This window comes from Anolis carolinensis, chromosome 1, assembly GCF_035594765.1.
Source record: "Anolis carolinensis isolate JA03-04 chromosome 1, rAnoCar3.1.pri, whole genome shotgun sequence".
Lineage (NCBI taxonomy): Eukaryota > Metazoa > Chordata > Lepidosauria > Squamata > Dactyloidae > Anolis > Anolis carolinensis.
In genome coordinates, this window is record NC_085841.1 from 219,275,984 (window position 1) to 219,289,341 (window position 13,358).

A 13,358-nucleotide genomic window follows, 5' to 3' on the forward strand; every position below is an offset into this window, starting at 1 on the left:
ACCACAAAGGTTAAACTCTTTAAAAGCTGATGAGAAGAAGGCACAAAAATTAGGGCATTATCCCCTCCACACATACTCCCAGTTGGAATTACATTGGGTTTTGCAGAAGGTGTAGACCATAAACATTGACCTCAACCTATATATAATAACACAGTTGTACTAACTGATGCAGAAACCCTGCAAACAAGTGGTTGCCATGCAGAGTACTTGCTCTCTGTGCGGTCTGTCGGCTCCCATCCCCATGGCTCTTCCCTTTCTTTTGTTCCTTGTGAATCCTTGCTAATGCTTGTTGACACACACTAAAGGGCTAGAAGGAGGAAAATGTGGGAATGGGGCAGGGGAGAGTGGCTCAATTCCTTCAATTGAGGATTAATATCATTTCTGATGTTTTATATGCCATAAAATGTTTAAAATGTATGGACACCATGTATGTATGAGGATACTTGTGCATTTATACAGGTGGAATAATTTTCTCTTAGTAGTGCTGAGTAGGCTTGTGCAATCCAGGTAAACCTTGATCCATTTCAGTGTCCTGAATTTCTGTGGGGCCCCCGATCAGTTTTTCAGGAGCCTCCCGAATTCAATAGGATGAAAATTCATTTTCGATCTAGGAAGCCAAAAGATTTATTTTCAAGCCTGCCCATTGACGGCAATGGGGGGAAGGCTTCCCAGGTTTAAAGTAAGGGCTTAAGAAACCCTGCTTCCTGCAGTCCTTTCCCTTCTCTCTTTAGAGGAGACCCAGGCTTAAGGTAAGGGCTTAAGAAATTCTGCTTTTTCCAATCCTTTCCCTTCTGTATTTAGAGGAGACCCAGGTTTAAGGTAAGGGCTTAGGAAATCACCCTTTCTGAGATCCTTTCCCTTCTAGTGGCTGCCTCCCTCCCCATAACTGACAGAAACTGAAAACAGCCAGCCTTTCGACAGACACTGTTCTGTTGTGGCCGGAAAAAAAATTGGCGGCAGAGCCCATGCTGTTACATGTGTCTGAACCAACTGAATCAGCCAAAGACTGTTTTTGTAAACAGATTTATGCACAAGCCTAGTGCCGAGGGAATGTTGAGATACATAGTTTGCTGTAGTTACACTGCTATGGTCATCTTGAGCTCCTTTCCTAGAGAGATAGAATGAAGCCTTCCTTCCATAGGTAGGTCTTCAAATGCTTGTATTGAAAGGGACCTTGATAAAATGCGGTATTGTTTCTATGTGTTGCTATTGTTTTTAAATAAGCATTCTTTGGACCTATATTAATTCTGTTGATAAAGAGCCAGTCTGATGTAATGGTTTTAGTGGTGGACTAGGGCTCTGGGAGGACAGGGTTCAAATTCCGATCCAGCCATGCCAACCTATTGGGTGAGCATCAAACAAGTTACATTCTCTCAACCTCAGAGTAGCCAAAGGGAAACCCTCTCTGAGCAAATCTTGCCAAGAAAACGCCACAAAAGGTTTGCTATTGTTTGGAAATGAATCGAAAGCACACAACAACAACACAATTCTGTTGATAGTTTAATTATATTTTAATTTTAGTATGATGTGTACTTGCAGCTGTTTATCTTTTGGCTTTTGTGAACCACTTTGGGTTCCAGAGCTGGGTGAGATGGACGGAACAATAACAGCAGCAGTAGTTGGATTGAAACACTGATCTGATCAATTCCCGATTGTTTTCATAGATCTTAGATCAAACCTGAACGTAGTAGGAAATACTTGATGTCAAAGAGCACACACTTTTCAGATATCCTAAATATGAATAATAACAATGCCTAATGTTTAAAGTGTGTAAAATTAGTAAGGAATCCTAATTTTAGTATCACCCTGGACATTGAAACAGAACATCTGATTAGGGAAACATATTTTTCCAATAATTAACCTTTTCCAGTAAAAAGAACACAGATAATTGGTAGCAGAATGGGATTTTGAAATAGTACTAGCAGTTGTTTTCTATCTCATTAAAAATCAACAATAATGTAGTGGTGCCTTTAAAATTATGTAAATTTTGATGTAAAAATATAAATATGATACATGTTCCTTTATTTTTTAAAACTATTTCAAATCAAGAGGATGTTTTTAGATCAAGGTGATGAACAATCTTGTTGTATAATTTGACGTATAACTTCAGAAGGTTTCTGTTATGTGTGGTAATTGAATAAATAACTGTCATTTTATATATGCAGGTCTAGAAGAACTTGCTAAAGAAAAAGAGAAGCTGAAAAAAGCCAAAAGCATTCATATCAAAGAAGAATTGTTTGAGACCGCTGAAGAACAATTAAGCTGCTTAAATACAAATCAGTGTAATCAGAAAGAAGATCTAAAAGAGAAAGACAGCACAAATCTATTCCTGCAAAAACCTGGCTCTTTTTCAAAGCTAAGCAAGTTGTTGGAGGTAGCAAAAATGCCTCCCGACTCTGACATTCTGGCCCAGAAAGCCAATGGCAGTGCCACAAACGGGTGCCCACTATCTTATCAATATAGCTCTAAAACCTCACTCTGCAGCCACCAGGCCACTGTATCCCAAACAAGTGGTGAGAAACCAGATCCAAATAATCTCTTTAATCCTGTTGCAACTGGGCCAGGGAAGTTTTACAGCTCTTCATTAATTTCAAATGACCAGCTCTTAAAGACTCTTACAGAAAAGAGCAGAGAGTGGTTCAGTCTTTTACCCAGAGCTCCTTGTGACGACACATCACTCACCCAGATAGATTCACCACCAGCTGCTCCTGCTTCACTAACTCCTCATTCTCATCCTCCATCCAAGTCACCTTCACCTGTCCCGTCTCCACTTATTGGCTCAGCCTCCTCACCAACTCCAATGGGATTAAGCCCATTTGCATTATCACCTCTGCAGGTAAGATTCAGTGATAGTGTCCAGCCTTGCACAGGCAACCCCCCCCCCCATTATTAATTTTTAAGACGGTAAGATGAAGAATGCATGAGGATGTGAGCAGCTGTTGATGTGTACGTGTATAGATGATGGGAGGATTGGCATGAGTCCTAACTAATGGCACAGCAGTGTCCCCCGCAGTGGAGTTCTGCTTGCAGGATGCGCCCATTTGCCAGGATAGAGGAGAGGCAGTTTTCAACAAGTTCCTTTCCATCTACAGTTCCTCTCCCTTACATTCAGGAGTAGTAGTTAAGACTGAAGCAAGCATGTATCCTGTTGATGAGATTATAATTTAGTTCTTCTTGTTTGGTTCATCCATGCACAGTTTATTGCATTTGATGTTCCTGACAAGGGCAGCAGGAGGCAGCAAATGTCCAAAATTGATAAATCCCTTGTTTTGTCCCCCTTGGGTTGCCTGTAGATCAATAAACCTATCAAATAATTTTCCTGGACAAGGATGGGACTCATGAGGTCTTTTGAATGGTTAGACCCATCATTCCTCACTAGTGGCTGCTGGAAGTTGCAGCCCAGTACCACCTGGAGGGATGCATGGTTTTCTGACCATTCAACAGCCCACTGTGAAGAATTTGCATGGTACTTTGCAGATAAAGTCACTCAGATGCTGTTATTGGTACAGTTCCAATAGATGTAATTCTGGCTCCTGCTTGTCCAGTGTTGCTGGATACCTTTCAATTTGTGCAGCCTGAGGATGTGGACAGGATCTTTGGAGAGGTGAAAGCTACCACATGTATTCTAGATCCTTGCCCTTCCTGGCTGATCAAACAGGCCAGAGGGGGCCTGGCAGAGTGGTTGAAGATGGTTGTCAATGTCTCCTTGGAACAAGGCAAAATTCCAACTTGCCTAAAGGAGGAAGTTGTGAGACCTCTATTTAAAAAGCCATCCCTGAACCCCTCCATAATGGACAACTATCAGCCAGTGATCAACTTTCCCTTTCTGAGCAACGTCTTGGGAGTGTCTGGTGGCCACCCAACTCCATGGATTTCTGGATGAGACTGATTATCTAGATCTATTTCAACCTGGTTTCAGGCCTGGTTTTGGAATAGAGACAGCTTTGGTTGCCTTGTTGGATGACATACCCAGAGAGCTAGGCAGGGGGAGTGTATCCAGTGTGTCCTTGATGTTTCTCCTGGATGTTTTGGTGGCTTTTGATACCATTGACATGGTATCTTTCTGTGTCGTCTTGCTGAGATGGGACTGGGAGGCATTGTCTTACAGTGGCCCCATTCCTTCCTGGAGGGCTGTACTCAGAAGGTGGTGCTGGGGGGCTCCTGTTCAAACCCCTGGCTGTTGACCTGTGGGGTTCCTGAGGGTTCCATTTTGTTCCTTATGCGTTTTAACCTATACGGTTTCATATGCGCTAGGAGAGGTCATCCGGAGTTTTGGAGTATGGTGCCACTGCCACCTATATGCAGATGACACCCAACTCTACTACTATTTCCACCTAATGCCAAGGAAGCTGTCCTGGCCCTAAACCAGTGCCTGTAATCAGTAATGGACTGGATGAGGGCAAACAAATTGAAACTTAATTCAGACAAGACAGAGGTATCCCTAGTCAGTCAAAAGGCAAATCGGGGAATGGGGATCCAGCCTGTACTGGATGAGGTCACACTCCCCCTGAAGACATAGGTCCACAGTTTGAGGGTCCTCCTGGACTCAGCACGTAACCTGGAGGCCCATGTCTCTGTGGTGGCCAGGAGGGCCTTTGCACAATTAAAACTTGTGTGCCAACTGTGTCCGCTCCTTGAGACGCCAGATCTGGCCATGGTGGTACATACCTAACTTACATCCTGTCTGGATTACTGTAACGTGCTCTATGTGCGGTTGCCTCTGAAGAGTGCTCAGAAACTTCAGCTGATCTAAAGAGCTGCAGCAAGGTTGCTAACTGGGGCTGGCTACAAGAAGCTGATAACCCTCCTGTTGCAGCAGCTCCTCTGGCTTCCAGTCTGTTTCTGGGCACAATTCAAAGCACTGGTTATGGCCTTTAAAGCCCTAAACAATTCAAGTATAGGCTATTTGGCTGACCGCATCCCCTTGTGCAAACCTGCTCAGGCCCTGAGATCTTCAGGAGAGGCCCTTCTTTCAGTCCCATTTCCATCTCAAGCACGGTTGGTGGGAATGAGAGAGCGGGACTTCTCTCTCGGTGGCTGCCCCGTGAGTCTGGAACTTCCTTCTCCCCAGGGAAGTCAGAATGGCCCCCTCCCTGCTGCCCTTCCGGCAGCAAGCTAAAACCTTTTTATTCAGGCAGGCTTTTAAAGAAGATGGTTTTTGGCTTTTGTGCTAATGTTAACGATCCAACCTCCCATCAACAGTTTTATAATTGTCATAATTCAGTAACCCTTGTAACTATCTTGTAGAAGACTGCAAGCTCCAAAAATTTGAGAAACAGGTGCTAGTGTCTTCTTGCCAAAATGACAAGGAAGTAACACAACTTGTATGACAGATTATGTGAGCGTATGCTACTGTAGGATCCCAATTCTTAGTATTTAAAAATATGTAATAAGCACAATGTTGTTGTCATGTCAGCATTTCAAGCACATTTCTTTATGTTAAATGTGATAAATGAAGAAATATTTTATATCAAAACAATCTGTTCCTATTCCTCATTTACCACCTGCAGCTGTAGATGAACTAACAGTGATCTTTTTCCCCCAAAAATATTTAACAGCTAAAGACAGGATTACCAGTAATGGGACTTCAGTTCTGTGGATGGCCTACTGGAGTTATTACTTCAAATCTTCAGTTCTCATCTCCTTTGCCTAATATAGGATCAGGAATGGGATTGTTAGAAGGAAATGGCAATTCATTCTTGACACCCAATCTTTCAACGAGTAAAAGTGAATCACCTGTGTCACAAGTTGAAAAACAAGCTTGTGTAACTTCTACTGTGGTTGAAGTAGCCAAACCAGTAGATTATCCTAGTCCAAAGCCCATCCCAGAGGGTAAGTACGAAATATGTCTACTTTTAGATTTTTGGTTGCTTCCTCTTTATGTTGGAATTAAGAACTAGGATTAATTTTACATCTATGATAGCCAGTGTGGGATAATTGATAGAAAGTCCTGGGACTTCATTAGAGTAAACTTGTACTTGAAAGAACTATCTCCTGTGTCCCTGGAAATTCACTGGGTGACCTTAGCTTACTCAGTCTTTCCCTCATCTTCTTGGATTGTTATTGTAATGGTAACATGGGAAGAGGAGAACAATGCACACCTATTTATTTATTATGAGATTTATCTCCCATCTTTCTTGCAAAGATGAAATACACAGTGGTTTGCAATAATATTAAATAAAAGAACAATTCAAACAGAAAATAACATCAACAGTATTACATTAAAAGCAGTTTTAAAACATGCACCAAAGAGAAATACAACACTCAACTGGTAGCCTTGAAGTTACTAAAGGAAATCAATAAATAGTAAGCATTCTAAGGAGAGCAAACATTTCCCTTTATCCAAATCGCAGGAGAAATGGTCTTACAGTTATACTTAAACTTATACTTAGACTCCAAAAAGGAAAAGTTTTGTAAGGATTCTAGCACAGGATTTCCTGATTCGATTTCCCTTTGTCAAAGTCACAGCAGAAATTGCCGTACATGTATATCTAAATGGTAAAAAGTGTTTTTTCCCAGTAGTAGGAATGGCTGCAAGACAACCAAGATGTAAAGATTCAGCTGTACCCGCGCTTCTCCCCTGTGCCCATATCTCTAACTCTGAATCTTGGTCAAGAAATTTATTATAAAAACATATTACATTGTTTTTATTTAGAAATGCAGTTTGGCTGGTGGAGAATTATTGACCCAGAGGACCTAAAAGCTTTGCAGAAAGTGTTGCATCTCAGGGGAATTAGAGAGAAGGCCTTACAGAAGCAAATACAAAAACATATGGATTATATTACTCTAGCCTGCCTCAAGAATAAAGATGGTATGTAGCTGAAATAATATGCTCAACTATTGCAAAAAGCATAGTGATAAATAACATCTTGACTGTTTTTCATTTCTCTTTTGACCCATGTAACAAGTGTTTTCATCCAGGTGAGTTCTAAATAATGAATAGTTTATCCACTATGCACGCATATATAAACACACGAGCTTTCAAACACAGACTGAACGTGTCCTAAAAGCAACCTAATCTGATTCCCAAATACAGCTGCAATTATTGAAGTAAATGAAAATGATGAAAACCAGGTAACACGAGATATTGTGGAGAACTGGTCTGTAGAAGAACAGGCAATCGAGATGGATATTGCGATCCTTCAGCAGGTGGAGGACTTGGAAAGAAGAGTGGCCTCAGCTAGTTTGCAAATCAAGGTAAAATATATTTAAGTCAAACTGCTCTCCCATAATGTAACTGCAAAAGTGATACAGCATCTTTTTACAGTTAAGGATAAGTGCTTTTTCTGTAATGTCTCACAGGGAAATGCGGGGTGAAGGGGAATCCTCTGTAGCTTCATTAGATTAAGAATACATAGCATTAAAATATTTCATCTTCTTAAAAATGTTTTAGTAGCCCTAGCAGAGAGGGAATATGAGCCAGGTATATAAACAATGGCAATGACCATGAAGAATGACATAACTAGTGGCCTAGACTACCTTTTAGTTGTGAATTCATCTAAGATTTGTCTTGTTGATTCTTCTTTTTGCAACAATATGTCAGAATACTGTTGCCATAAAACGTTCTTATTCTTTAAAGCAATAAGTGTCATTAATCAAGTGCAACAGGAAAGAAAAGCTAAGACACTCTATGCCTCAAATGTCTGAAATCTTTGGAAACATACACAATGTACGGGGCAATCAAAGGGTCGGTTGTCCACACTGAGACGATTACAGTAGCAAACAAACTTGTGCAAACCTTTCTATTGAAATATAGGGTTGGATGTGTCCCGAACCTGCATCGGAAAGGGAAGACCTGGTATATTATGAACATAAGTCAATTACTAAGTTGCACAAGAAACATGATGGTGATTGCGCTGCTGGAGAAGACGGCAGTAGCGGTACTCTAGAACGGAAGAGTGACAACCCTCTAGATATAGCTGTAACACGACTTGCTGACTTGGAGCAGAACATAGAGCGAAGGTATCTGAAGAGCCCCTTAAGTACCACCATTCAGATCAAACTGGATAATGTGGGCACAGTTACTGTCCCTGCTCCTGCACCATCCGTTAGTGGTGATGGTGACGGGTAGGTTATTGAGATTAACTTGAAAAATTATTGTGCTTCTTTGCTAATTGGAGCCTATTTTCTATTGTGTGTTTTATCTATGTATCTTCTTGTATGTCTCTGATCCACACAGATCACGTTTATTATGCATGGTGCTTTGTAAAGATTTTTTTTTTCCTCCCCCGTTGTTCCGTATGTTAATCCTGCAACGTTATCTTACATTTAACTGGTTGTGACTAAGCTTTGAGGCACGTAGCCACAGTCTGTGCACTACATCAAATTTAGTTGCTTAAGCCTTATTACCCTTATTGGCTGTGTACGTTTTTGTCATTGCTTGGCTTTCAATGTGACAATGATTGTTCCGCGTTCAGAACCTGATGAAAATGGATGTGACCTGCTTAATTTCTCTATATTTCAATGCAGAATGGAAGAGGATATTGCTCCAGGGCTAAGGGTATGGAGAAGGGCATTGTCAGAAGCTCGCAGTGCTGCGCAGGTAGCTCTGTGCATTCAGCAGTTACAGAAATCAATAGCATGGGAAAAATCTATTATGAAAGTTGTAAGTGTTGTGAACTGATTTTTACGTATCCTATTTTCCTCCTTTCCAGATACCTCAACTGATAGTGTGTCTCTTTCATTGCTGCCTATGAAAATGACAACAAAAGTTCAATTGCACTTTTTACATTGGTTAAGATAAATTATTTGATGAAACTGTGCTCTTTTGTAGCTAACTTCAGCATTCTGAACTTTCTTGTGACAAATAGCCCTTCTGCTGGCATATTTTGAACAGAGTCGTTTTTTAAAAAAAAACTGGAACGGGCCTTTCTCTGTCTCTTTGGGAGAGGTCACTATGCTAATGAAAGCAGAACGACACCTTCTACATGACCATTGTGGGGAGTTGGTGTCAGAGACTGCAATTAAAGGCTTTTTCAGAAAAATGAGATGCAAAGTACATGCTTAAAAGATGCGCATGGCTTCTTTGCATGCCCACTTAATACAACTTACGTGCAGATTGGACGACTTGTTACAGGCACACAGGCTGAAATGTCCATCTCCGCATAGAAATGACAAATTAACAAGCACTGCTGTGTTAATTGCATATTCATAAAAGGCATGCAAATGCATGTAAGAAGATTTTGCATGAATCCTGGGCATCAGATTTCTGAAAATTAAGCTTTTTATACTATAGTAATCAATGGGTAAATGTTAGTAATTAAACAATGAATATGTTACTGTTGAAATAACAACTGCCTTCTCCCACTTTTATGCTTCCTATAAACTTCTAGACATCTCTTTTGCTTGTTACTATGGCCAGCTTATTTCATTTCCATAGTGGGCAATGAGAAAAGAAGGCAGGCAGGCAGGAAGGACTAGCAACACATTAACCCTCTAGGAGACATTGGAGGGATGCACCCTGCTCCTACAGCCATATAATCATAGTATAAGAGTTGGAGGAGACCACATGGGCCATCTAGTCCAACCCCTGCCATACAGAAAAAGCACAAAGTACCCCTGATAGATGGCCATCAGCCTCTGTTTAAAAGCCTCCAGGGAAGGGGTTTCCCCCACGCTCCAAGGAAGAGAGTTCCACTGCTGAACAATCAATCAGTCAATCTATCAGTGCAATGTAGCCCCAAATGCCTCTGAGGTCCCATCTATACTGCCATATAAAATCCAGATCATTTGTGTTGAATCAGGTTATATGACTAATATAATCCAGTTCAGGGCAAATAATCTGGATTTTATACTGCAGTGTAAGAAGGGCCTGAGAGTGCAAGAGGCATAAAAGACCTTTCCTGGGACTAAATTACTTCCTTGGGGTGAGGGGTCTACAGAATATGGTGCAAATGTACTCCACGTCTCCTAGTGTACATTTCACAATAGTTTGGGACAAAATAATTTTGGAAAACATTTGCCAAAAATATTTAACTCCTGGGAGGTTCGTGGGCCTTCAAATGTGATAAAAACACTCCTAGAATACATTTATGTCATGAGAGTAAATTCTTAATGAAAAATCTCAGATGATACTGACCTTAAATATTTTATTCTTACCCTGGAAGGTATAACCCTTATCACCAGAACAGAAATCTTTTGAACTTTGCTCTAAGACTCGTGTTGCCCTCCCAAAATTAAAATGCTCCTAGCTCATGGTAGTATCACTTCAGCAAGGGAAAGTAATAGTTTTCCCAGCCCCCAAAGAAAATACCATATTACACTAAACATTGTATTCTGTGATTCTTAAATCTGTCGCACAGAATATCAAGGCACATAAATGTCCCCTGACATTAAGTCTAGTTGTGTCCGACTCTGTGGGTTGGTGCTCATCTCCATTTCTAAGCCAAAGAGCTGGCGTTGTCTGTAGACACCTCCAAGGTCATGTGACCAGCATGACTACATGGAGCACCATTACTTTCCTGCCAGAGCAGTACCTATTGATCTACTCACATTTACATGTTTTCAAACTGCTAGGTTGGCAGAAGTTGAGGCTAACAGTAGGAGCTTATCCAGCTCCCTGAATTTGAGCCACCAACCTTTTGGTCAGCAAGTTCAGCAGCTCAGCGGTTTAATCTGCTGAGCCACTGGGGGGCTCCAAGGCACATATTTTGAGCATATAGAAGTCAACCACATGATTTGGCGGCATTTAGATTGACGCTATATACTCAAGTATAAGTCTCAAACAATATGTCAAATTTAGTGCAAAAAACCTGGATTGACTTATCCATGAATCAGTGTAAATACTGTACCTTAACTCTTATATAAAAGAAATCCCCCCCAAATCTGTCCTTGACTTATACATGAAATTAATTCATGCATGAATGTATACAGTATTTAAATAACATACGTGACATTTCATATATCAACTTCTTCTGCTTTAACTCCAGATTTTAGCCAAATGAAAAATTTACTAGAATTGTCCATGTGTTGTGGAGCATGTTTGTTTTTCTGCACAAATGAAATTCTATTATCCACATCCTCACAATTCAAAATCTCCTTAGGTGTCCTAATTTAGTGCTGTATTAATATTTGGTGGCACTCATGATTTGAACTGAATTCCTAATTATTGCATATTTAACACAGACTGATAAATAAGAGGTAGCAGCATGAATCTGGGAGATGTCGGGCAGGATTATAAAAATACATTTGACCCTCAGTATCCATAGATTCAACATTCTATGGATTTCAGGGTTGTTGTATGTCTTTCGGGCTGTGTGGCCATGTTCCAGAAGTATTCTCTCCTGACGTTTCGCCCACATCTATGGCAGGCATCCTCAGAGGTTGTGAGGTATGGATAAACTAAGTAAGGAAAGGAAAGAATATATATCTGTGGAGAGTCCAGGGTGTGGCAAGAGTCCTTTGTCACTGGGAGCCAGCATTAACGTTTCAGTTAATCACCCTAATTAGCATTGGAAATGTTTTGTCTCATGCCTGGGGACATCCTTTGTTCAGTCAAGCCCTCAGAGTTTTGGTTCCCATCTACTGTTTTGATTTTGGAGTTTTGTAATACTGGTAGCCAGATTTTGTTCATTTTCATGGTTTCTTCCTTTCTACCGGATACCATGCAGCTGTGGACAAGTCTACATAGGGACCACCAAACGCAGCACCCAAACAAGAGTCAAAGAACATGAAAGGCACTGCAGACTAATTCAACCAGAGAAATCAGCCATAGCAGAGCATTTGATGAACCAGCCTGGACACAGGATACTATTTGAGAACACAAAAATGCTGGACCATTCCAACAACTATCATGTCAGACTACACAGAGAAGCCATTGAAATCCACAAGCATGTGGACAACTTCAACAGAAAGGAAGAAACCATGAAAATGAACAAAATCTAGCTACCAGTATTACAAAACTCCAAAATCAAAACAGTAGATGGGAACCAAAACTCTGAGGGCTTGACTGAACAAAGGATGCCCCCAGGCATGAGACAAAACATTTCCAATGCTAATTAGGGTGATTAACTGAAACATTAATGCTGGCTCCCAGTGACAAAGGACTCTTGCCACACCCTGGACTCTCCACAGATATATATTCTTTCCTTTCCTTACTTAGTTTATCCATACCTCACAACCTCTGAGGATGCCTGCCATAGATGTGGGCGAAACGTCAGGAGAGAATACTTCTGGAACATGGCCACACAGCCCGAAAGACATACAACAACCCTGTGATCCCGGCCATGAAAGCCTTCGACAACACATTCTATGGATTTCACCATCTATGGCTTGAAAATGTTCCTCACCATACCCTCCAAAAATACAAAAAGCAAATTTTGATTTTGCCATTATGTATGAGGGACACAATTTTACTACCTCTTTGTAAATCATCCATAAATATCGACATCCACAGGGGGGCTGGAACCAAACCTCAGTGGATACCAAGGACCCACTATACTCAAAAGAGATGTAACTAAACATCTGAAAAGAACATCTTTTGACCTTATAAAATGTTTATAATTCCTAAAACCTCTCCCTCACTGAACTAACCAATCCCTAGCTGAAGTAGGATGTTGTGCATAAAATAGTGACGGGGTTGGAGAGTAAGTTGAAAGACTGGCCATTTTCTTTATTTCTAATCTTTCTGTGTAAATAGCCCATAGATTCTGAACATTATTTTAAATTGCATTATCTTCTACAGTGCACGTGCATCATATGTTGCTTGTCATACCACATAATTAAAGGAAATTTATTTATATGAAGTAATTTCTCTGTATTGCAGTACTGCCAAATATGTCGAAAAGGAGATAATGAGGAACTGCTGCTTCTATGTGATGGCTGTGACAAAGGCTGCCATACTTACTGCCACAGACCCAAAATCAGTTGTATCCCAGATGGTGACTGGTTCTGTCCTGCCTGCATAGCAAAGGTGAGGCTAATTTAAAGGTGAATTGATGGAAGAGAAAGGGGCTTGGAGTCTGAATTTTCCGGGCTGTATGGCCATGTTCCAGAAGCATTCTTTCCTGATATTTCACCCACATCTATGTCAGGCATCCTCAGAGGATGTGACGTATGCTGGAAACTAGGCTAGTGAGGTTTATATATTTGTGGAAGATCCAGGGTGAGAGAAGGAACTCTTGTCTGCTGGAGGCCCGTGTGAATATTGCAATTAATCACCTTGATTAGCATTTAATTAGTTTGAGTCCTTTCAGTGCAACACTTTCCAGGAACTGTAACTGCTGCAATTTTTCCATGCAGAGTAGTCCACAGAATATGCAACTAAAAAAAAAAACCAACCAAATGAATTAATATTTTCAAGCATATTCATATTTTCAAAAAAATTCTTTTCTTTGCATGTACCATGGAAACAGGACCTC

General features: G+C 40.8%; 1 protein-coding gene across 20 annotated transcripts in view; it reads left to right on the plus strand.

Moving 5' to 3' along the window:
• baz2b (bromodomain adjacent to zinc finger domain 2B) overlaps positions 1–13,358 on the plus strand; it is a 286,844-nt gene that overhangs the window by 266,723 nt on the left and 6,763 nt on the right. For 14 of the 20 annotated variants that reach the window (XM_062969086.1, XM_062969200.1, XM_062969242.1 and 11 more), the window contains 7 exons: positions 2,166–2,836; positions 5,559–5,832; positions 6,656–6,811; positions 7,037–7,197; positions 7,757–8,067; positions 8,470–8,605; positions 12,764–12,910. In XM_062969086.1, coding sequence (XP_062825156.1) covers positions 2,166–2,836; positions 5,559–5,832; positions 6,656–6,811; positions 7,037–7,197; positions 7,757–8,067; positions 8,470–8,605; positions 12,764–12,910 — 1,856 coding nt within the window. The remainder of the gene's footprint in view (positions 1–2,165; positions 2,837–5,558; positions 5,833–6,655; positions 6,812–7,036; positions 7,198–7,756; positions 8,068–8,469; positions 8,606–12,763; positions 12,911–13,358) is intronic. The other 6 variants (XM_062969376.1, XM_062969499.1, XM_062969577.1 and 3 more) reach the window with 3 other exon arrangements.